The following is a 24,175-nucleotide window of genomic DNA, read 5'->3' on the forward strand; positions in this document are numbered from 1 at the left end:
CAAATTGGAAATGATCATGGAAACTCAGGGTTTCCCTGCACCAGAACCACCTCCTCACAAATGAGGAGATCCACCCATTTCAATGCTCATTGGGAGTTGTTGTGAGGGTTCAATGAGTATCACATTAGGCCAAGTACTTCCCTTTCTGTAATACCCAACGGAGCTCTGAGCCCAAACGGTGCAAAACATCCAACGCTTTGCAAGACTTAATACACATGTTTCCTGCACAGTATGAGTGATACGAAGGTTTCCAACTGTTAGTGGATCGGCCATTATTAGCATAATGAGTCTGGAATTGAAGGGTTGGTTGAAGAGACTAACACTGTCAATCAATAATCTATTTTAGGAAAAAGATCTGTGGGCCGAATACCATTGAAGTGGACATCATCCCCATTTGGAAACTGCTTGTCAAAGAGGTATGCTTGTGTACATACGGGGGGGTTTGCATTGCCAAAAATGCGGGAGTGCTAAAAGACCTACGCAATACCCTGGATCTCATACAGAGGGACATATCGGCATTAGATGTGGAACTGCTTGAGAACCCCTCGGAGGAGATAGAAACTTGGCGTTTAGCTCTGTTAGTAGAATTCCGTGATGCCGCAGACAGAGAACTACTTCACCTGGGTAAACACCACACAGTCAGGAGATACAGGGAGGGCGAACAACCTGGCAGAATTCTGGCACATATGCTCCACTTCCCACATAGTAGATCATACATAACCAAAATTGTCACCCCCTCTAATCAGTCAGTCTATTCGACCCCGGAGAATAGTGACACCTTCTTGACTTATGTTAGGTCCCTATAAAGGGTCCATAATAGACAACGATATTGGTGCCCAGGAAGACTATTTATCAGAAATTGCTCTAGTGGACCTGGAGAAGTATATGCAGGACTTCCTGGCTATAGCAATATCCCAGGAGATCATTGTGGAGGCCATAGATGCACTCCGCGGTTCTTCAGACCCGGGTCTTGATGGGTTCTCTGGTGACTTTTACAAGGCATACAAAGACATTCTTGTCCCACGCTTGATAGAGGTCTAGCAGAATCGCTAGATAAGCAAATCCTGCCCCCCACTTTTCGGGAGGCTGTTATTATTCTTCTTCCCAAACCTGGAAAGGACCCTTCACTTTGTGGCTCTTACAGACCCCTCTCACTCTTGAATTTGGATTATAAAATATTGGCCAAGGTTATTGCTATCAGACTCTCTCTATTGATGGAATTTATTATTGCGCCTGCTCAGTCTGGGTTCGCCCCACATCCCACACCTCTCTACTTCACTTAATCTTCAAACCCTTTTTGCAGTCATTCACAGGATAGATCCTATGGTCCCGGCAGCAGCAGTGCTATTAGATGCCGAGAAGGCTTTTGACTCTCTGGAACGGCCCTTTTTTCTTTCAGTGATGCACCGCATGGGGATGCCTGAGGATTTTATTTCTACCATGGCTCTCTTATATAATAACCCCAGTGCTAGATTACGCATCAACAGCACTTTATCTCAACCCTTTCCTCTGACGCGGTGTATGAAGCAGGGATGCCCGTTATCTCCATTATTGTTTATTTTAGCTATGGATCCCTTAATTAGACATTTCCAAGAGCGCCACCTACATTGGGGTCTGCAGTTTAAGACTGGTCCATTATTGGTATCACTCCACGCAGATGACACTATTTTATATGTGCGACACAAACAGTCTAATTCAGAGTCAATCATTTGAGAAATCCTAAGATTTAACCAGTTCTCAGGACGGCATTAATTGGCACAAGTCTGTCATGTTTCCGCTGACACAGAGCACACCTCCTTGGGAATGTGGGTACCCCCTTGAATGGTGCCAAGATTCAGTCAAATATCTGGGCATCCACATTCATCTAGACACGTCCAATATAATTAGTCTAAATTATGGACGAGCCGTAAGTTCCTTGGAGATGCTGATAGAACGTTGGCTGCGTATCCCACCCATTGTCCATGGCGGGCAGGATTGCCATAATAAAAATGATAGTGCTCCCCAAATTTCTGAATCTTTTTATTAATATTCCCATTCCCCTCACTCAGTCATTTTTTTTGCAGTTACGGCAACATCTTTTAAGGTTAGTTTGGGGGGTAAGCGACCTCAGGTTTCTTGGCAGATTCTGACTCTTCCGTATGGAAGGGGAGGCTTCGGCGTCCCTGATTTGTATCTGCATTACTGCTCAGTGCAGTTATGCATATGCTTGGTACCATCCGGATGCATGGGTTCCTTTCCTGTGACCGGAGGCAGATTTGGTGCTTCCCCAGAAACTGTCTACTGTGCTTCCCAGGGGTGTCCTTAGGGACCCAACCGACATACAGACTGTATCCACTACTAGCTGGGCATTGAAGAAGCTACAGAGTCTTCTAGGTCTTGATTTACTGTATTCTCTGGCTTTGGCTCTCCCTAATCCCACATGGCTCCCCATCACAGGAGAAACATTGGTACAACGCACTCTGTCCGGATTTGATATCCAGAAGATTGGTGAACTATTCCCGAATGACCACGTCCTCTCTATGGCAGACAACGCCCGCTTTCAAGATAGTTCTTTCATGGATGTCTTCATAATGAGGCGCATGTACTCTGCATTGCGTGCCGCACTCCCTACATATCCGATTGCACCGGAACCTGCGGACCCGCTGGCGCTGATAATTGAGAGTGAGAGGGGCACTCCTCTAATTTCTAAAATGTACCGGTTATGCACTACTGTTCGTCCAATTTTAGATGTTAAAGTACGCACTGCTTCGGAACGTGATCTTGGTCGCCCAATAACGGATGATCAATGGGAAAATTGTTGCATGGCTACGAAAGAAGTATCCCTCAACAGCAGGCACAAACGTATTCATTTTAAATTTCTTCGCATGCTCTATCACACTCCAGCTAGGTCACACAAAAATCCTTCCAGACCACACCACTCTTTGAAGTGCTCTGCCCCGCACGCGGACTTTGCCCATCTTACATGGAATTGTCCTAAACTTCAAACATTTTGGGAACAGGTGCATGCTAGTTAAGGAGAAAAGACGTCACTGACGCTAATTCCTATTCCTGAAATCGCTCTCATGGGATACACGGTTAACTTTTCCCAAGAAGATCAGAAGGTTTGCTGCACCTGGGTTTATATTAACTAAGAGAGAAATAGCTCTAGTATGGGGTAAGAAGACTGCTCCCACCTTGCAGACCTGGTTGCGTAGCCAGGCATATTGTAATTTAAATTGCGAAATGTATGCCTCCTTAATGCCTTGCTCCTCCCTCCCCAAAGATATATGGGGCCCGTATAGGGCGTATGTTGCGGAGAAAGGTCGAGCTTCTGCCACACAGTGGAGAAGTGTGGCTCACTGGTTAGAGGAGGCAGACCTGGAAGCAGAGGTCAGCCTGGGACCAGGGTTCAATTCCCGGCTCGACGGGGTCTTGAGTCCTAAAAATGTCCATGGACTCGACAATTCTCGCTCCGGTGCCTACTCGATTCACGGGTTCACACTCTGCGACTCTGGGCAATAGCTTGCTTAATTTTCACAACGGCCCCTCGCGGCGGGATGCCTGGCTTTCACCTTGCGGATACCCTGCCGGGGTTATTTCACAGGGGAATACCAGGACGGGTTCCCTAAGCAAGCGCTTAGAAACGGCTCGGTGATTTGCGCTATATAAGTTCCTGTACATTTACATTTACAAAGTGGCATAGTGCCAGAAGGGGTGGGGTGACGTGCCACAGTGTTAGACATGTGAATATTGTTGTTTAATGTACCCCTTACTCACCTTTTCGCTATATACACGTATTATTGGTTCGAACGGATGATACATTTGGCAAATGTTACATTTCATTTCAAATTGAATAAGTAGTCTGCTTTGGAATGGGCGAACTTTAGCTTGGTTGATTGCTATTCTTTTAATATTTGGACTAGCTTTCCATTTGTATTGCGTTATATGGTGGCTTGCATATTACTGTATGTTATTGATATGTGACGAAGCGCTTGACAATGTACCATATTGATTGTGTTTATTTCTTCTTATACAATGAAACTTTGAAAATACAGCTTTAAAAAGAAATCGGTGTTATTTGAATGTAAATGCACATAGTACAGTTACAAACTGCAGATAAATATATACTGCATGAAAAGATAACAGCTCTTGTGACAGGCCTTCAAAGAGGGGTCTATTATTGATATAATGACTTTGAATGAAATTATAATCCTAAAAATGGAAGACTAAGCAGTAAGACTTCCAACTTTAAACTGGACCACACATATAGAGCCTTAGACAGTTGTGGAAAGTAGTTCCAGCCGCTTGGTGTAAATTCTCCTCAAATATTGCCAATTTCCATTTCCATTGTTTCTGAGCAAACCTTCATATAAGAAAGTAGCTTCCCGTACCTGCTTTTCTAGTGAATATCACACCACTAAAGCATGTGATATTCTTAGGTTTTTAGATAAAGACAATCGCTTTTTCCCCATCTGTGTCTTAAGGGATATTTATCTTGTTCTGTTACATTTTCTGTCACAAACTCTGAAAAGAAACAAAAATCAGAAAGCTATCAAAGTGAAAGGATTCTTCACTGCGAGAAAGGCATTTATCATAGAAACATAACACATGCTTGTGCATTTCTTACAGGTTTTAAATCCTTTTTATTGGTTTCAAGCTGCCAGTATCAGCCTCTGGGTGGCCTACGCTTACTATGAATATTCATTTGCAATAATGACAGTCACAATCATATCCATTGCAGTCACGGTCTATGATCTCAGACAGGTGAGTGTCTCTGCCAAATGGATTACATTTAAATCTTTCTAAAAATAATTGACATAAAAAATTATTATTAAAATATGTTATGTTAAATATTCATGTAAATTAATTTTATATTCTAAATGTAGAAAGAAATTCTACAGCTCTACTAACATAATTTTGAAATAAATCTTAAATTAATTGAAATAAAAGAATCAAATTAAAAATATGTTTCTGAATGTTAAATTAAAATATACATTTCCCAACTAAAGAAAAAATAATATGCATTTTAGAATAACAAAAGTGATGTATAGAAATACTTAAAATTAATTTAGTTATATTTCAATAAAATGTAATGCTGCATCTTTTATATTAAAAAATATGTACCATTTGTTGCTGATATTTCTTTACATTAAATTGTATTTATTTATGTTTTAACTATTTCAAAAAATTGTATTTAACATTAATCCCTGTGGGGTTTTATTTTAATTCCCTACCTCCATTATTTTCTACATGAGGGTGTTGTAAAACCAGTGGTTAATCAAATACTGGACTTACTTCAATTCTTTTGTTTTGTTTTTCTTAGTAGCAACCTACATTTGGATTTGTGAATAAGTAAAAAGTGGTAAACTTACAAAAAACTGTAAATTTCTCAAAATTGGAAGTTACCTTTGTGAATCAGGCCCTTCATGTATGTTTCAAATACGTATAAAAGGTCACCTAACTGAATTCAGACATGTAATGTGGTTGCCACCCTTTGAATGAACGTGACTCCTGGAATTCTGCAAAGAGCAAATATATTTTAAATAGTTATGTTTACCCTTTAATCCTCTACAGCGTGTCAGCCTGGTACATTTGCGGTCCAGCCTGGCTTAGATCTCAGTGTAGTTAAAATGATCTACAGGAACTGTATGTTAAAAAAGAATTCTAGAGACTGTTTACCTACATTATCTATCTATATATCTATACACCAATGTTTGAAGCCTGAATTATACACTCCCAATAAGGTCTCCTGGCACTGACAAACCTGCATTTTCTTGAATTTGAATGTTTTATTTTTTTGGATAAATTGAAGTTTACTCCACTGATTCGCTCATAAGACCCCAAAGGGTCTGCCTGCTCAAGAGACATGCATATACTTAAGGATAGACAGGAGTCTACGGGAATCTGAGAATAGCTTTGTAGCATGATTATAGGGGTTACAAATTAGAGACAGTAATCTAGGTTGGCAGGTATTAAAACATATGTATAAAAGACAAAGGGGCATATGTACCAGGAGCTAACTCCACCTTAGCAGCACTTTTCCGACGGTTTTGTGGCAATACTTTTATCGCCATATGTACAAGCAGTCGCTAACCTCTGTTAGCGGCAGTTTTGCAGCAAAAACGTCAATTATAAAGATCGCCACTTGTATTAGCGATAATGGCATGCAAAAACGGCCGCTAACCCCACTTCACGATATTTACAAGGGGATTCTTTAAGTTTGAAGGAACAAAAAAACTGCCTCTAACTGCAGTTAGAGCCAGGTGTTGTAAGACCAGAAATTAGCTGTTCTTAAATATGGAGATAACCCTTGGGGCTTCATTCCAGCAGGTTGTTGCGCTGCCCTGTGACAAAACTACAGGGCAGGACTGCGCACCATCAGTAAGATATCTTAAATATAACAATATTAAATGAAATCTACAAAAAAGGATGTTACCTGAGATATAAGATTTGATCATATAAAAGTCACAACAATATTACTGCAATGATTTTAACTTGCAATATTATTTCACTCCATATTAAGTTACCATCCGCACTATTTTCAATGAACAGTCTGGCTTATCTTTTCATGTTAGGGACCACCAGGATAGCTGTGGGGGCACTGAATAGGAAAATAGAAAACTTAGTCCCAAAGCTTGTAAGAAAGTTCCCAGGGTGTCAGGGCCATTTATCTTGTGGTTTAAAAAGAGATTCCCAATTTGAAACTTTGTTTTGGGAACTTAAATGTTTGGAAAGTAGTCTCTTGAAACATGCCTTCTGGGGATGACTCCGTGATCTTAGCTACTTTTAAGGCACAAGGATCTATACCGTGCCAACAGAGATCTCTTAATATTGCTAGCTGTTGTCCAGGCAGAGTAGCATAGGAAAGACCTCCACCACTCTAGCAGGTGGGCACCCACTAAAGTATAAATCAGACCCTAAGAGGTTTGAAGGTAGTCATCTTTTGAAGAAAACATTAATACAATCTTCTAAGCTTATGAGAGATATAAACAGATTCACTGAAGCTGATACTAGTTGTAGACACTTAATTTAGATACTCCGAGGTCTGGCCAGACTTTTAGAAGAAGTTCTGAGCAAAACAGCACTAACATATTGAATGCCTTAGTGTATAATAGCAGTGATAAAATATATCACATGGACCTTGGACAAAAAAGTTAAGGGCTGGAATTAGTCAAAGGTTCTTTGTAAATATGTGCTGGTTGCTGTAATAACTGCAGGACCAGGTTGAGCAAGTCTTCAGTGAGTTGGGATACTGGTGGACATGCCCCAGTGCTGTATCGGTTTAAGGTCTGTAACTCTGCTCCTTCTAACTCTTAACTCCACAGCAATCCATCAACCTTCATAACCTCGTTGAGGCCCACAACAGCGTCATTTTAACTGTGTGTCAAAAAGATGGAGGTGAGTTACAATTAAGTTACAATTATTGCTTCATCTTGTCTGTTCATTTCCTAATTTGAAACAATTTCCAGCTGAAATGGAACAAACATTCAAACTCATAAAACATGAAGGCAGTTGAAGTTACCTGGGACAAGAACCAGTGCATTTTTCACTTTCTTTGTGTCATTGAAGAGAAGTCACATGGCCTCATCTTTACACATTTTAGATTCTAAACAATGTAATTCTGTTTTTCTAGATTGTTTTGTCCTCATCAAGTCTCTTCATCAGTTAAGCTCTTCAGGGCTTTGAGTTCACATCATCTCCTTCTTAGAAATCCACTCTAGATCCCAGGGTTGCAAGAAATTCATGTCCTAGCAGAATACCTATAAAGCCATACACATCCAAATACCAGGATAAATTACATAACATTTAAATGTAGAAGCAGGGAAAGGAGCATTGTCCTCATTCCCCCATCCATCCGAAACTGCTCTCCACCCTCAAGGGGTAGCCATTGCAGCCAAGAAAGAGTTGAAATATGGTTCTTGTTAGATATGCAAGTGATTCAGTAGACAGAGGCATGAAAAGTGGACATCAGTGTCTACAATTCTTACTTGGGGATCCTGAAGATTTGGGAAGTGGCTTTGTAAATACTGCACTAGAGATCTGAAGAACTGAAAACATGCTACACAATTGTTTACTATTTGAAAATGGGGATGGCGATATCAATCAAATAAAATTTGAAGTGTCACACTGAAGTTGCCAGTGACTGATTGTAGATCTATATAACCCTAGCAATAGAGGGAGTCAGTTACTTGGGAGAAACAAAAATTACATTTTTTTCACAGAAATGAAGGTGTCAGAAGGTAAAATGCTATGCATACTATGCTTTAATGTGGGAGGGAGAGTTGGGGACCAGGGAGCTATGACAGTGCAACATCTAAGAATAATACTGCCTTTACAAATATACCTGTTTAGAATAAGGAAAGAGATTGTGGTAGGGTTAGGGTTAAGATTCTGTTTAGTGTAGTAACTGAGTTAGGGATATGAAGATGGTGCAAGGATGAAGAGTTGTGCAATATTGTCTCCTTGAAAGTGTGCTGTCCTGACTATTTTTTGTTACTCTCCATATCTCAAATGTTCCTAGAGTAATACCTTTTCCCACTTTTAGAGTAGTTCCTAGTAAAATGCATTCCCAAATACCTCTTTTATCTCAATTTTTCCTACTGCTGTGCCCTTCAATACTGCCTTTTAGTTTCTCCAAATTGACTTTTGTGTAATTTCTGCTGCAATGCACTATTGTCCCACCACCCCCACTTCCCCAACCACATAAGGGGGACCATTATGCATCTTTTCAGAGGTATTTTGTGAAATACAATTTGCAAATCATATTCTATTAATTTCAAAACTTCACCCACTGCTTCATTTAGGATTTTCTCTTTTGAGAAATACTATAAAGTGGCCCCAGGAGGTAGGGGTGAGCTGAATTTGTTTAATTTGCTTTCACATAGTTAAGTGAAATTATGGTAAAATTATGCAAAAGTATGTGCAATTATGCAAAATTTAAATACTTAATTTCATGCTATATTTTGGTTTTAAATGCATCTGCGTTTCCATTTTTGGCATGTGGATTCTTTTCAAGAAGAGCACGTAAACAATTAAGCGACTAGTGCATAATTATGGGCACTTTACCACAGCAAACCATTGCTAAAGTGCTTTTACTCTTGCCACTAAACATGTTTGATTGGCTTACACCTGATTGGCATGATTAATTTACTTATGGGTACCTCCCTTGTAGAGTGGTATACCATATAGCCAAGACCTGTGAACTAAATGCCAAATGTGGGTGTGCAGCATGTATTGTGCCACCCCCCAAAGTAGCCGCAATGAAAATATATCCCAGGTCTGCCATTGTAGCCTGAATGCAGATGAAACTGCCAATTCAACTTGGCAATATAGCCATCTTGCCAAGCCTTAAATTCCCCTTTTATTGCCTTCAAGTCACCCCTAAGGTAGCTTAAAAGGCAGGGTGTACTGTGCAAGGGGGTTTTTAGAAAGTTAGGATTCCGGGGGGCGCTACCTAGGTTTAAACGTTACAGTGTGTACAAGGAACATGGAGTATCGTTGTGTAGTGCGTAAAGAGCAGACGGCAAACACCCTTAACCGTCCAAACAAGTCAAAAGACAATGCAAATTAACATAAATAGGCTCTCGCAACTACATGTGTAAAAACAAAACGAGGTACAATGACCAAAAGGGCAAAAGATGCGCAGAAGCAGGTTCTTTGGTGTAAATCTTCTTGTCACAGCAAGATGTTTATTTTCTCCAGACTTGAGAATAGTAACATTCGCCGACACGTGTTTCGTCGTGTACGGATGAGTCAACACGACTCCTCAGGGCTTAAACTCCAAATCCAATGTCTGGTCGGAGTAAGTCTGGGTTTTTTAAGCACTGTTCTGGCACAAAAGTGTATTTTTTTCGTCGATATTGTTGAGAGAAAGATCAGTAGAAATAACAAAATGTGTCTCTCGTCAGTTTGGTGCTCGTTTCCCACTGGTGCTGACGATTATAGACTATGGCGCTGAGTCTCGCTTTGTTGCAAAGCGGAAAGCCGGGAGGGGATTCAAATGATGAGCCACAATGAGGAAACGGGTACGTCCCTCTACGGCGGTATGCCGCTGTAGGCAATCCCTCCTCCGTTGGTTCCCGGCGGTCGTCTCTCGTGTACACTTTTGTGCCAGAACAGTGCTTAAAAAACCCAGACTTACTCCAACCAGACATTGGATTTGGAGTTTAAGCCCTGAGGAGTCGTGTTGACTCATCCGTACACGACGAAACACGTGTCGGCGAATGTTACTATTCTCAAGTCTGGAGAAAATAAACATCTTGCTGTGACAAGAAGATTTACACCAAAGAACCTGCTTCTGCGCATCTTTTGCCCTTTTGGTCATTGTACCTCGTTTTGTTTTTACACATGTAGTTGCGAGAGCCTATTTATGTTAAAAGGCAGGGTGCATTGCAATCAAAAAGTTGGAGATGCACTTTTAAGTTTTACATGTCCTGATAGTGAAAACTCCTTAATTCGTTTTTCACTACAGTGAGACCTACCTGTGCCTTAGGATAACATTGGGATGACTTAGTACAATTAATAAGGGCTAAATTCTGATTTGGTCTACGTCGCCAAGTCATGTTTGGTACTCTAAAACTGTAATGAAAAATCTTCTCTAATGGTAAAGTTGGAGGTTCAATTGCAATTTCGAAAATGCCACCTTTAAAAAGCTTGAATTCACAAGCATGGGGATGCACTTTTTTTTTTTGTATTCATTTTCCCAATTTATCAGTTTTTCAACTGAATGCGTGCTATTTGGTACAGTGCTATGCCCAACCAACACCGAATACATAACATAATTCGAATTGGGGCAGACCTCTACCCCAACCAAATCCACTGCTGAAGTCGCCTGTCTGCATTCATCTCTTTCAAACAAATTTCTCCATGTATTCATACCTTTATCCATATTTTCAAACTGATGCTCAACTTGTTATCAACATATTTTTGGTCTCTCGCCACACGCGGACTGGTGCTTGCCAATTTTCATAATTTCTAATGGTCGCACTGGGACATTCGAACCTCTTGCCGAAACCACGAGTGATGTAAATTTGTCTAAGGCAGTGTTATTTATTTTAAAAAACCAATGCATTTCGGGCAACTGGGTGACCTTCATCAGGGGTCACTACAATGACAGGATACAAAAGCAAATATTACCATCTTACACCTCTCATTACATCAATATTGATACATTAATATGCAGTTAATTTAAATACTCAACGTAATTTAACATGCTTGATGAAAATAGCTTACAACGGAATATGTCCGAAAAGAGAAAGCTGACAGGATTCTAACACTTTCTCACGTGATGTTATTTCTCTCATCCACACGGCTCCTAAACCCAACCATCTATTCTGTAATGTTGACGTGTCACCATTCGGCTTTACATAAGTACACTATGTATCAATTCATTCTGCTTCACCCACCTATGCCAATGAACTGTGACCTAATTGCCCTAAATCCTCAAAGTATCTCATTCACCATGACATAATTTATATTCACCTACTTCATGCATTCCCCTCTCACTACACTTTCATCCTCCCCCTTTCCACCACTTATCCAATCACACTCGCGATTTAACACACACATTGTGTATAACATACTCACTTTCCACATCTTTCAAACCCCTCTTACACATTATCACCTAACCCTTAACTTTCTAGCATCTCTCGTAACTCATGCAGTCATTCTCACCTGATTGTCAATTACCATCACTTTGATCGTAACTCGGCTATCACACTGCTCCTTACCTGCCTATACCGTTACCACGCAAACATCCTCAATTCTCCTCCCCCATCTGGTTGTACCCTCACTTCTTCCCACCCTTTATTTGAACACGTGCAATTCCCCCTATTGGTCAGCTATTTGCTCTTTTCCCGCCGGTAGAATGACATCAACATGATGTTAATCAGTTCTCGGAACTCCATTTCCCATAATCCATTACTTTTATTGCATTTAAATCACCCCTAAGGTAGTTTAAAAAGCAGGGTGCATTGAAATCAAAAGGCTGGACATGCAATTTTAAGTTTTACGTGTCCTGGTAGTGAAAACTCCTTAATTCGTTTTTCACTACTGTGAGACCTATCTGTGCCTTAAAATAACATTGGGATGACTTAGTACATTTATTACGGGCTAATAAGGGCTAAATTCTGATTTGGACCACGTCGCCAAGTCATGTTTGGTATCTATGAAACTGTAATGAAAAATCTTCTCTAATGGTAGAGTTGGAGATTTAATTACAATTTTGAAAATGCCACCTTTAAAGCTGGCATTTTCCTGCCATTAGCCCTTTTGTGCCTGTGGCTGTTGCTTGACCAGGGCTCCAACCCAGTCAACCAACTTCTCAATTTCTCACATACGTGATTTACACCAACATGATTTATATTTTGCCTATGTCTACTGGGTGGTCTTTTGATATATTCGCAAGACATTACTGTCATGACTCAGATTCTAAGCCAATGGCACAAGTGGATCGAGTCTTTTTGAGAAACCTCTTTTGGATGAAGCATTTTTTTTTATTTTTACCTCACAATGCTTAAGGATGCTTTGCTCTTTTATTTAGTGTCATTCCTGATATGTTAATGGAATTTCTAAAAGTTCCTAGTCTCTGTATTGGCCTGGTAATATAGTTGCAGTGTAGTTGTAAAATGTTTGTGTACTGGCATCTGCTGCAGGAAATGTGACCTATGAATAGAATACCTCTGTTCCGTATGGTACATGCGTCTCTACCATGAAGGTACCAACTCCCCCAGTAAGAAGAAGCCATTGTTGTTGTTAAAGCGTGTCTGCAGTTAACAGAAATAACTGCGGCTTGAGCCATATTTAATGAACAGAAGTCAGAGAAGGGAAAAACGATGGTTGAGTGATCCCTTCATGAACAACCTACAGACAGAAATTGAGGTTTCCTATTTAGTTGAGGACTATTAATCCCTAACACCAAATATGTCTCCCTATAAGGTGAATAGGTTCCTTGGGCACATGCAAGAAGTTCTCAGGAGATCCATTAAATAAGTACCTGATCTTGACAATTGGTGGCGCTCTGTCATACATTTCCTACAAATTAGGTAGAACTTTGTATTCGGATAACATAACCATCAGAATATGGGGACTTATTCCACACATAGGATCTGAGTATGTTGGCCTAGTTCCTAGGTAGCTCACAGTGCCCATCTGGACCCCTAACCTTACCAGGGTATCAGTCGGTACCTGCAACCTCAGAACATAACCCTTCTAATTCCCCAAGGAAATCGTGGAAACCGATCTACGCTTTTGTTGTTACTCAGGCATACCGAATGGGAGACACAAGAGAGATACAAATTGGCTTTTCTGACATTTATTTAAGGAATTGTATTCTTGTGTAAGAAGTGTGAACTGCAATTATTAGTAAGATCAAGCAAAGCTCTGTAACCAGCATTGCAGGAATGGGGAAAAAGATAAATATTTTAACCATTAAATCATTACAGTCTGATTATGATTATAGTTATAATCCTATCCTAGTACTACCTGCACTTTTAAGAGCATAGTGGGAGTAGCCTAAGCCAGATCTCTTGGGACAAGCCAGCCCCCATACATGTATCAGTAAGCTGATTTCATGTAGATCAAGCTACCATCCTATGCATTTCAGGCACAGCGTTGCAGAATAATCTCAGCCAAAGTGTGTCATAGGTGCAGTACTGATGCAATTGTTTGTCTGTAGACTCAGAGTGGTCTCCAACTGGCATTATATTCAATGTTCCTTAGCCTTGGACACAGTGTACGAACAACATGATAAACTGCCTTCTAAGAAATGTGCTACATGCAGAATTGTTTCCAAGTATGCTATTGTGTAAGTGCAAGGCATGAAAATGGAAAAGTCACTGTTTAGAAAAAGATATCAAGTTTAAATTTGTAAGTAAAATGGAGACTTGTGCACGGGCCCTGTTGTGCCTCACAACATTGGTGCTTAGAATTATCAAGGGAGATTACTGGTAGTTAAATGTATTGTTGGTTATTTGAAATCATATTTATCCTACACGGGAATATTCATTTAAATCATAATTAAACTCCTCAAAGGATTGAATTGCTCCTGTAGTATGTGCCTACACATCTTTTGAAAATATTGTTAGAAATGGCGATTGATTGCATACAATGGGATATTGGAGAATGAGAATCCATCATGTGCTGTAACTGTTTCAGCCTTACATGGCTGCACTCTGCCTGGCACCATTGTCCAGTTTTTTCCATTCATGTTCCACCAGGTGTGAAAAGTCTATAGTTCCATTTATTTTTACTTTTTAATTATTGCAATTTAAATTGGCCTGTTTTCTTTTTTAAAGCTTGGCCAATATATCCTCCTTCCAAGAAGCTGCAAAAAGTTTGTAGATTTGATTGGTAAATAGCACTTTTTAAAAATGTTTTTTTTTAAATATATCAAGTAATAATTGGTCTGGATTCTTCATGTTGGATTCTCTGTTCATCATTGAGTCAATAGAATCAGATCTTTACTCTGTCTGCAGTTGGAAAGTTAATTTCAAGAATGTCTTGAGACAGTTATAATTCAAAAGTACAGAAAATATAACCTGACTCAAAGTTAAGGATAATACAGCCTTTGAAGAGTATATTGGTCCTAAATTAAATTAGCAAGATTAGGTTAACAAGATATGATAATAGTGGATGATTTGGAATAGATAACACTATGATGATTTACCTCACCTTTTTACCTCTGTAAGGTTGTTAAACCTTTTTGGTAATAAATCCTTTCAAGAATTATCTTGGTGTGTATCAATGAGCTTCATATCAATTTCTGGATGATTTTCTTTTTTGACATACATAACATTATTATTTTATTCCCAAAGAAGATAATACTGATTGAGACAGCATTGATGGAGTATAAAAAACATATTTTACACAGTTTGAAAATAAAAGTAATACTTCCTATCTAACGCTCAAGTTACTGGCTAGTTGGCATCCAGGGCAAAATTAAGATGCTTAACCTTGCTTAAAATATCCTTTGGTATTTTTCTGTAGGACAAGTATTTGGCCAAACCTTTATCTGTTTTGTGTATTTCTTATAAATGATTTGCACTTTAATTGACATATTTTCAATAATAAGGCCTTCTTTATTGATATGTGAAGTAAATGAAATGCAAACATTGTTAAATTATCGCTCTTTTCATTGTATTCATTTTCTTAGCTTGTAAAGAGATTGAATCACGCCATTTGGTCCCAGGAGATGTCTTCCTATTACCAGGAAAGAAACTTTACCTTCCATGTGATGCCATACTCATTAACGGAAGCTGCATTGTCGATGAGGGCATGCTTACAGGTATTTTATTGATTAGGGCACCCTTCCAAGTATTGTAGTTATGATGGTATGATTACAGGTAGGCAATAAATAGTAGCTGTGTCCTTAATGAGTACCATATCTTTAGGAATCCTATTCACAAATGAGTAAATACCCAAATATTCTACATTTCTGCACCTCATTTAATCCATCTATTGTTGGCAGAATCTCTATTTATGCTTCTGTTTAATTGGATATTCCATTCCCCACCATTAGAGGAACATTGATAGCAAGTTCCTAGCACATACCAGATATGACAAATGAGCACCACCAAAATTATTTTCTTTGCGTAATATACCATTTAATGTCTTCTGTGTCTGGGAGTAGCTGTCCCTGCATAAGAAAAGATGTTTCAGTTTTAATAGGAGGTATTGAAATGGGATGAAATTAGACTGATAGACATTGGAGAGAGGGCACACTCTTGATATTAAATTTCAAAGCCCGAACTAATACAAAAATAAAATCCTATAAGAGTAAATCAGTTTTTCATAAATGCAGCCATTGGTTCCCCTTTGCAGCTAGAATTTGAGCAGGTCTTCTAAAATTGTGCTTCAAGTAATTGGGTTGAACAGAATTAACAATGCAAATATTGGGCAGACTAAATTTTTCATAGGGAAAAATGTACATTTTTCTTTCCGTACCTGAATGTTTTTTTTCAAGACCTGGTTTTACTATTCACACAAATACCCCAAAGACCCATATGCGCTTTGTGAAATGAGAATTAAATACATTTCCTGATCTGCCAGGTTACAGCGTCTGCTTGCCGCATAATGTTAAATGATATGTTTGACTCCTATGAATTTGAAATTAGTTGACTTTTTAAGAAGTGAAAAAAATAACTTTTTGCTACCAGAATCAGACAACAATTTCTGGCTTGAGTAATTTTGCACATACCTATATATATATATATATTCACTGAAAAAACTACGGGTTGCAGTGACGTTATAATTTCACTCATACAAAACCAGAGAAATTAGTTAGTTCAGCTAATTATAACTCGCGCCCCCGCAATTCACTGCTGATGACGTCACATATTACATCATTCATGACATGGTCAGTGACATCACTGATGAGGTCTCAAATTACATCACTGATGACATCACTGATGACATCATCCACTGACTATGTGTTTCTGTAAAGTTTAAATATGTTATAAATATATATATATATATATATATATATATATATATATATATATATATATATATATATATATATATATATATATATATATTCACTTAAAAAACAATAGGTTTCAGGCCTTATATAGTTAGGAATTAGCATTTAAAAAACCATTGAAATTGCTCCTATATAGTTAGTTGTACTAACTATATTTCGCGCACCCGCAATCCACTGCTGATGATGTCACATATTACATCACTCATGACATGGTCAGTGACATCACTGATGACATCTCATTTGACATCACTGATCACATCAACTACTGGAGGGATTTTCACCAAATATAGAAAAGGCACATCTGCATACCAGGCCCTACCTCTCTGCCAAATTTGGTGTAATTCCATTCAGCCGTTCGGGCTGTAGCCGTGTCTAAATGTCCCTAGGAAATTAACATGGGGAAAACACGTTTTGGGACCCCCCTTTTTTCTCGGCCCCCGCTTGACGAATCCCCCCGAAACTTTCAGGGCAGGAGCAAAGCAATTTTAAGGAAAATTACACGCAGGTTCCCGAATCGGCGCCAAAGTTATTCCCAATAGAATGTTGGGGATTTCCTATGTTAACTAGGTCCTAACTATATATACCTACTGGCGACTGCTAGTAGGTAATATATATATATATATATATATATATATATATATATATATATATATATATATATATGTATATATATATATGAAATCTTTATTTGCCGAGGATACTGCAGTGCACCCACGAGGGGAAAGGAACATACACTACGCATCCCAGAAGCCAACAGGTGTGGCCACGCCCACTGGGGCTGATGCGTTCAACATAAAGGTGTGCATTTCTGCTGGCGCTTGCAGTTTCCTCTGAAAGACATCCGCCGCTGATGAAGGGATTCATTTCCCGAAACGCGTCCTGGCGTTTTGAACTTTGGTGTTACCTCTGGACTGTGAGCCTTTCAGCAAGATGAAATAAAGAAACGAGTGCATTGAACCAAACTCCCGTAGTGGCTTCATTCAAATTTGGGGTTTCCTGTGGTGTGATTAATATATATATATATATATATATATATATATATATATATATATATATATATATATATATGAATCACACCAGTCACGCCAATAGGTATATATAGCTAGGATTTTTTCTCTATGGGACTTTTGAAAATTCTATGTCTAATAACTTTGGCGTTTGTAGACGGAATCGGCTGAAATTTTCAGGAAAATGGCACATTTTGTTACTGAGCAGCCCCGAGAAAAAAGGGGGGTCCCAAAACACGTTTTTCCCGTAAATCTTTCCATAGGGCGTTTGGCCTCCCTTTTAGCTCGAACGGCTGAATGGATTTGCACGAAACTTGGCAAAATTGTAGAGACTGTTAGCCCGATGTGCCTTTGCTAGGTCTCAATATATGTGCTCCAGTGGATTTTGAGAAATTAACGTTTTAAAAAACAGATATATCTGTGACAGCGTCCCGGGTAGCGCTCCGGTTCGCAAACTTTTCGCGTAACGGAACTTTGCGAAGTGAAGCTGATTGGCTCTCCGGTGTCTGTCAACATTCTAAACAGTCCGGAACGGCCGCCATCTTGTCTCTTGGTAGGATCGAGAGACAAGAGGAGGAGAAAAACGAAGGGGGAATTTAATGAAAGGGGGCAAGGTAGACCCCTCTTGACCCCCTAGGAATGATGTTGGGGTTATTAAAGGGTCCCGTGGGGCAAATAAAAAAAATTTGATTTTTTGCGGTAGAAGCGCTGTCCGGTTCGCGAACCGGGTAGCGAACCGGGATGCGAAACGAGAATTCGCCATTTTGTGTTTCGTTTTAATTAAATTACAAGATGGAGGAAAAACAATGTGAGAAATGGGTATAAGGGGGTACGGGAGACGTATCCTGACCCCCTATGTTTTCTGAGGGTGGCTGAGGATGCTCATATATGTTGATACATGTCTTCCAGCGGCTGCGTGTGAGCATTTTGTTTTTTTTTTTGCTGCGTGACGTCTGTTAACGTTCGATTCGAAGGAAATCAGGAAGTGTTGACCGCCATTTTGACACTGCGAGTAAATATATTGTTAAAAATAATTGTTATAAATTAATCCGTATTGATAAACATTGTCTGCGCCATCTTGCTTTTTTTCCAATGCCAAACTTTTGTCGTGCACGGCAGCCATTTTAGATGCCTTGACCAGACCCACTCTCTGCACGCCGCCGATCCTCAGCATGGCTCCCCACCCTCGCAAGCATCTCCCTCACGCACTGGTCACCCCCGCTCTCTCTCTCATGCATGGGCCATAAACCTCCCCCCATCTGCGCTGCTCTTCCCTGAGAATCACACCCTGTGCCCGCCCGACACCTCCCTTTCACCCTATTCACTACCGCACCCTCTGACACTCCTCTTCCTCTGTGTCTGATTGTCCAGGCCGGTCCCAGGCTATCACCTAGCCCTGCGGATGTAGTTTATGGCCCCAACTGTAAAGAATCATCCCTCTTCAAAGGAGTTACAGTAGATCAAGGCCCCCACCCCATGAGATCCGTCACACCACACGCGTTCCTACTATCTGATAACGACCCTGTATTGTGATTGGGGAGGGGATTCTCACTGTGAGGGTGTGTGGGATCGAGCCTGAAGCGGAAGATTCCAGGGATGCCTTTTTGTACATCAAAGTATTCACAATTATATGTCACATTAAAAATATATAGCACTCCAACAAAGTAGTAGGATTATAACACTTTAATAACTTATAAATATATACAACGCTCCAACAAAGTAAACACGTTAAAACATTTTTTTTTAAACAAAGCAACAATGGGCTGCTGTGAGGTGGCGTCAGTAGCGGTCTGTTGTGCGAATAGTCCGAAGGCAGCACAACGCGCTGAGATCTGGACGGCACCCAGGTGATGTCCTTTACTTGCCGCACTGGTCTTGGCATCCTACAATGCTGCGCCGAAAAACGGCGTGGGGCGCCCCGGGGGGGGGGGAGGCAGCGTGAACGGGCCTCCCCAGGTGGAGGCTCGTCTGCTGTAGTGGGACGCCCCTTTACCGTTTCAGTTGCCATTCAGCGGTTTTCCGCCCGCTTTTTCTGCACTGTGCCTCATCCGCCATTCAGCTGTTTACCGCCCGCTCTTGCGGCTACAGCGTCTCACCCACCATCCAGTTGAATTGCGCCCACTCTTGCGGTGCAGCGATAGGCTGCTGCCACAGGACTCTTAAAATGGCGGCCGGCTCTTCGGATTTGGGCCTAGTCCACTAAAATGGCCCTGGGACACATTTGAACTCGGACATTTGCCTGCTAGGGCTTGGGCCCCATTCTCGAAAGCGTCCCCTCAGCCTTGAAGATTCTACAAAAGTCATCGGGGCCCCCGACTCCCGCAGGCTTCCAGTGGGGAGCGGCTGCCATGATTGCTTGCGGAATGGCCGCGACGGAGCTACGAGATGGTGGTGCTCTCATGCTGACGCCAGCTTCAGTCTGAAACATCCAGAAACACTGTAGACTATCAATTCGATGACTTCCGGTGGAGCCCCAACGTGACCCGGTAGGGAAGAAATTGCCCTCCCCTCTTTTGACTGATGGTTCTTGTTGCCTGTCCCCTCTGTTGTGATCTAACGGAACCGAGTGAGAAAAAAAAAGGTGATGCTTTCATCGTTTGGGGAAAAAAAATGTTTCAATCCAATGAAAAGTGTTATTTTTAGGTCATATGATCAAGTATTTCATCATTAGGAAACCAAAAGTAAAATGAACCAATGAAAAGTTTTATAAACAAGTCACATGACCTGTTATGCGGCTTTGGGCTATAAAAAGCCTACAAAATCCGTTGGCCTGTGAGGCGGCGTCAGTAGCGGACCAATGTGCGAATAGGCCGAAGGCAGCACAACGCGTCGAGATCCGGATGGCACCGAGGTGGTGTCCAGCAAGTTGCCGCACTGGTGTGGCTATCCTACAATGCTGCGCCGAAAGACGGCGTGGGGTGCCCGGGGGGGAAGGCGGCACGAACTGGCCTCTCCCGCCTCCCCAGGTGGAGGCACCTCATGTGCAGTGCGGCGCCCCTTACCGTTTCACTCGCCGTTCAGCAGAGTTGCGCCCGCACTTGCTGCTACAGCATCTCGCCCGCCATCCAGCTGAGTTCCGCCCGCTCTTGCGGTACAGTGACTCACCCGCCATCCAGCTGAATTTCGCCCACTCTTGCGGTACAGTGACTCTAACGCGCCGAGATCCGGATGGCACCGAGGTGGTGTCCAGCAAGTTTCACTGGTGTGGCCATCCTACAATGCTGTGCCGAAAGACGGCGTGGGGTGCCCGGGGGGGGGGGGGAGGCGGCGCAAACGGGCCTCTTCCGCCTCCACAGGTGGAGGCACCTCATCTGCAGTGGGGCGCCTCTTAGCGTTTCACTCGCCTTCCAGCTGAGTTCAGCCCGCTCTTGCGGCACAGTGCCTCACCCTCCATCCAGCTGAGTTCCGCCCGCTCTTGCGGTACAGTGACTCACCCGCCATCCAGCTGAATTTTGCCCACTCTTGCGGTACAGTGACTCAACCGCCATCCAGCTGAATTGCGCCCACTCTTGCGGTGCAGCGATAGCCGGCTGCAACAGGACTCTCAAAATGGTGGCCAGCTCTTTGGATTTGGGCCTGGTCCACTAAAATGGCCCTGGGACACCTTGGAACTCGGACGCTTGCCTGCTAGGGCATGGGCCCCATTCACGAAAGCGTCCCCTCTTTTGACTGATTGTTCTTGTTGCCTATCTCTTCTGTTGTCATTTAACGGAACCTTTTTGGACTGCCAAAAGGGGTTCTGGTCCGACCGCTGGTTGGTGGAGACATTTTGACTATATCCTGGACCTGCATATGGAGATACGTATGCAGTTTTGAAGCACATGGCGGGCGGGGACGAGTACTGATTGAACATTTGGACATCCCTATTGATATTAAGTTCTGATGTGTTATTGATTACTGTACTATTGAAAGTTCGAATTAACGTCACCCATGGTACTTGCCCGCAAATGTATATCTAGATAATTTTATTGTAACTGACCCTGTCGTACTTTAATTATAAAATGTACGTCCACCGATTCCGCAACTGTTAGACACCTTACTTCTTGCAACCTAATGGCCCGCTCGTTACGTTCTTCTACAGTGTAAATGTCCCCTTATCATATACGATTCCAGTTTGCTCCGTGGCCGGCCCACGTGGTTATAGGCCCGTATTTGTATACTGACATTTTCACAATAAAGGTTTTTAAAACAAAACATGGTAGTAGTACCTTTTTTGGTAAAGTTTTGAATAATAGCCACTGTTTTCGAATCAGTAAAAGGCAAGTGAAATAAAGCAGCCCGATTACATGACGGTTAAAAGGTATAATACGCAGGAACGCAGTAAAGATAAATGGTCAAGGGCTGTTGTGTTTTCCACTCCTGCAACATAAAGTGATCGATAAGAATCCGATATTCATGCCTATCAGCGACTAAGACAGCAGGCCGAGCCTCTTTTGCTCAACGGCTCCCTCATGGGACAAAGAAACGCCCTTTTTCTCGAAATAGGAATATTTTACTTGCAGGACAGTTGTAAATTTCCCGGGAAAATACATTAGCCTGGAACATTGTTAGTGATAAACTGTAAATGCATCTGGGTTCTTTGCTTTACAAGTCAGAGTGAGAAAAAAAATGGTGGGGCTTTCATCATTTGGGAAAAAAAAATGTTCGAAAGCAATGAAAAGTGTTATTTTTAGGTCATATGACCAAGCCTTTCATCATTAGAATAACAAAGGTAAAATGAACCAATGAAAAGTTTTATTAACAAGTCACATGACCTGTTATGCTTACGTTACACGCTGTGCGCCGCGCTCTGGATCGTTTCCGGGAAGCTGCGCCTCGCGCACCGGAGCACTTCCGGGTGCGCTAACGCGGCGCGTCATATGACGCATTACGCGACAACGCAGGTCCAGAATATAGTCAAAATGTCTCCACCAACCAGCGGTCAGAACACAACCCCTTTCAGCAGTCCAAAAAGTTCTGTTAAATGACAAGAGAAGGGACAGGCAACGAGAACCATCAGTCAAAGAGGGGAGGGCAAGTTCTTCTCTACCGGGTCACGTTGGGGCTCCACCGGAACTGATCGAATTGGTAGTCTACAGTGTTTCTGGATGTTTCAGACTGAAGCTGACGTCAGTATGAGAGCACCACCATCTCGTGGCTACGTCGTGGCCATTCCGCGAGCAATCATGGCAGTCGCTCCCCACCGGAAGTCTACGTGAGTCGGGGGTCCCGGTGACTATTGTAGAATCTTCAAGGCTGAGGGGACTCTTTTGGGAATGGGGCCCATGCCCTAGCAGTCAAGCGTCCGAGTTCCACGGTTGCCCAGAGCCATCTTTGCAGGCCAGGCCCAAGTCTGTGGAGCCGACCGCCATTTTGTGAGCTCCGTAGCAGCCGCCTGTCACTGTACCGCAAGATTGGGTGCAATTCCGTTGGATGGCGGGTGAGACGTTGTAATAGCAAGAGCAGGCGCAATTCAGCTGGCCGAGCGAGGCACTGTGTTGCAAGAGCGGGCTCAAGTCAGCTGGTCGAGTGAAGCGCTGGGGTGTAGCTGAGAAACCTCCACCTGGGGAGGTGGGGGAGGCTTGTTCGCGCCGCCTCTCCCTTCTACTGCACCCCACGCCGTCTCCTGGCGCAGGTATATGTGATGGTCGGACCAGGGCACCGCAGGACATGTCTTCAGGTCAAACGGATTGTGGGACAAGGTGTGGAGCAGGCGCAATTATCTCGGGGGCCTCCGTCAAGTGGTTCAGGGAGGCACCACATCACATTGTTTTCAAATGCAGTCAGGTCCACAAACAGCCCCCATTTACTTTGAGAATAGTGAAGCTGCAGCAGGTGCAAATAAGCTTCAGACAGTGTTACAAGCGTTGCTCGGAACCCTTAACTATGGCACCCAACATCCAGGACTTATGCCATTTGTGCAAGGCAGTGACATCGAAGCATCTCAGGGACCAAGCAACATACCATATCCAGAGTCCTTCCCACAACCTCTGCCTTCCTTCTTACCTAGTTATTGTTCTTTCACTCCCACTCCAGGCTTTTAGTCTGTGGATGGAAAACCATGAACCTACACTCACCTATGAAAATCTTACTATTGATGGTTTATTTTGAGCCCAAAATACAAAGGCTTGTTTGGATCGATGTTGCAGCAGGCTGCCATGTAAATAGTTATTTAATAAAACGTTTTACCCTGTTACTTTGCTGGTGTGTTGTATATATTTATAATATTTGCATAGTGTTTGTTGTTATTTTGGGTGGGGTGGGCGGCGGTGTGGTTGTTCATAATGTTTCTATTTTAGCGAGGTCAAAAAGAGATCCCATTAGTGGCCTACTGATTTTGCTTGATTCCTTTTGTTTTTTTAACGATTTTTCACTATCTGCAAAGACTAAACAGAGTATTGCGACTCTGTGCTTGTTTGTAAATAGAGAATGAACCAAAGAGAACCAATTCCAAAACAATAAATGCTAGGATAACAATCAATCAAATGGAGAGGGAAGCAGGCACGACGGACTACAACGGGGGCAAAGGCCTGTGTTACCTACCCTTCACTATCTGCAAAGAGAGAATACTCCTAAAAGAAAAGAGGAGGGGAGGGGGGGGGCAGCGTTCAAAGCACATCAGCGTGCATAAATACGAAAATGTTTTTACCTACCACGTACTTGACATTTTACAGCTTTTGATATTTGCTTTTAAAAAACCATTGAAATTCACTGAAAAAACCATAGGTTA

General features: G+C 41.9%; 1 protein-coding gene across 1 annotated transcript in view; it reads left to right on the forward strand.

The window, feature by feature from the left end:
• Window positions 1–24,175, forward strand: part of LOC147684258 (putative cation-transporting ATPase 13A4) — a 415,657-nt gene that overhangs the window by 85,305 nt on the left and 306,177 nt on the right. The window contains exons 6-9 of the mRNA XM_086944655.1: window positions 347–416; window positions 4,609–4,743; window positions 7,305–7,377; window positions 15,131–15,262. Coding sequence (XP_086800781.1) covers window positions 347–416; window positions 4,609–4,743; window positions 7,305–7,377; window positions 15,131–15,262 — 410 coding nt within the window. The remainder of the gene's footprint in view (window positions 1–346; window positions 417–4,608; window positions 4,744–7,304; window positions 7,378–15,130; window positions 15,263–24,175) is intronic.

Source organism: Lissotriton vulgaris, chromosome 11, assembly GCF_964263255.1.
Source record: "Lissotriton vulgaris chromosome 11, aLisVul1.2, whole genome shotgun sequence".
Classification (NCBI taxonomy): Eukaryota; Metazoa; Chordata; class Amphibia; order Caudata; family Salamandridae; genus Lissotriton; species Lissotriton vulgaris.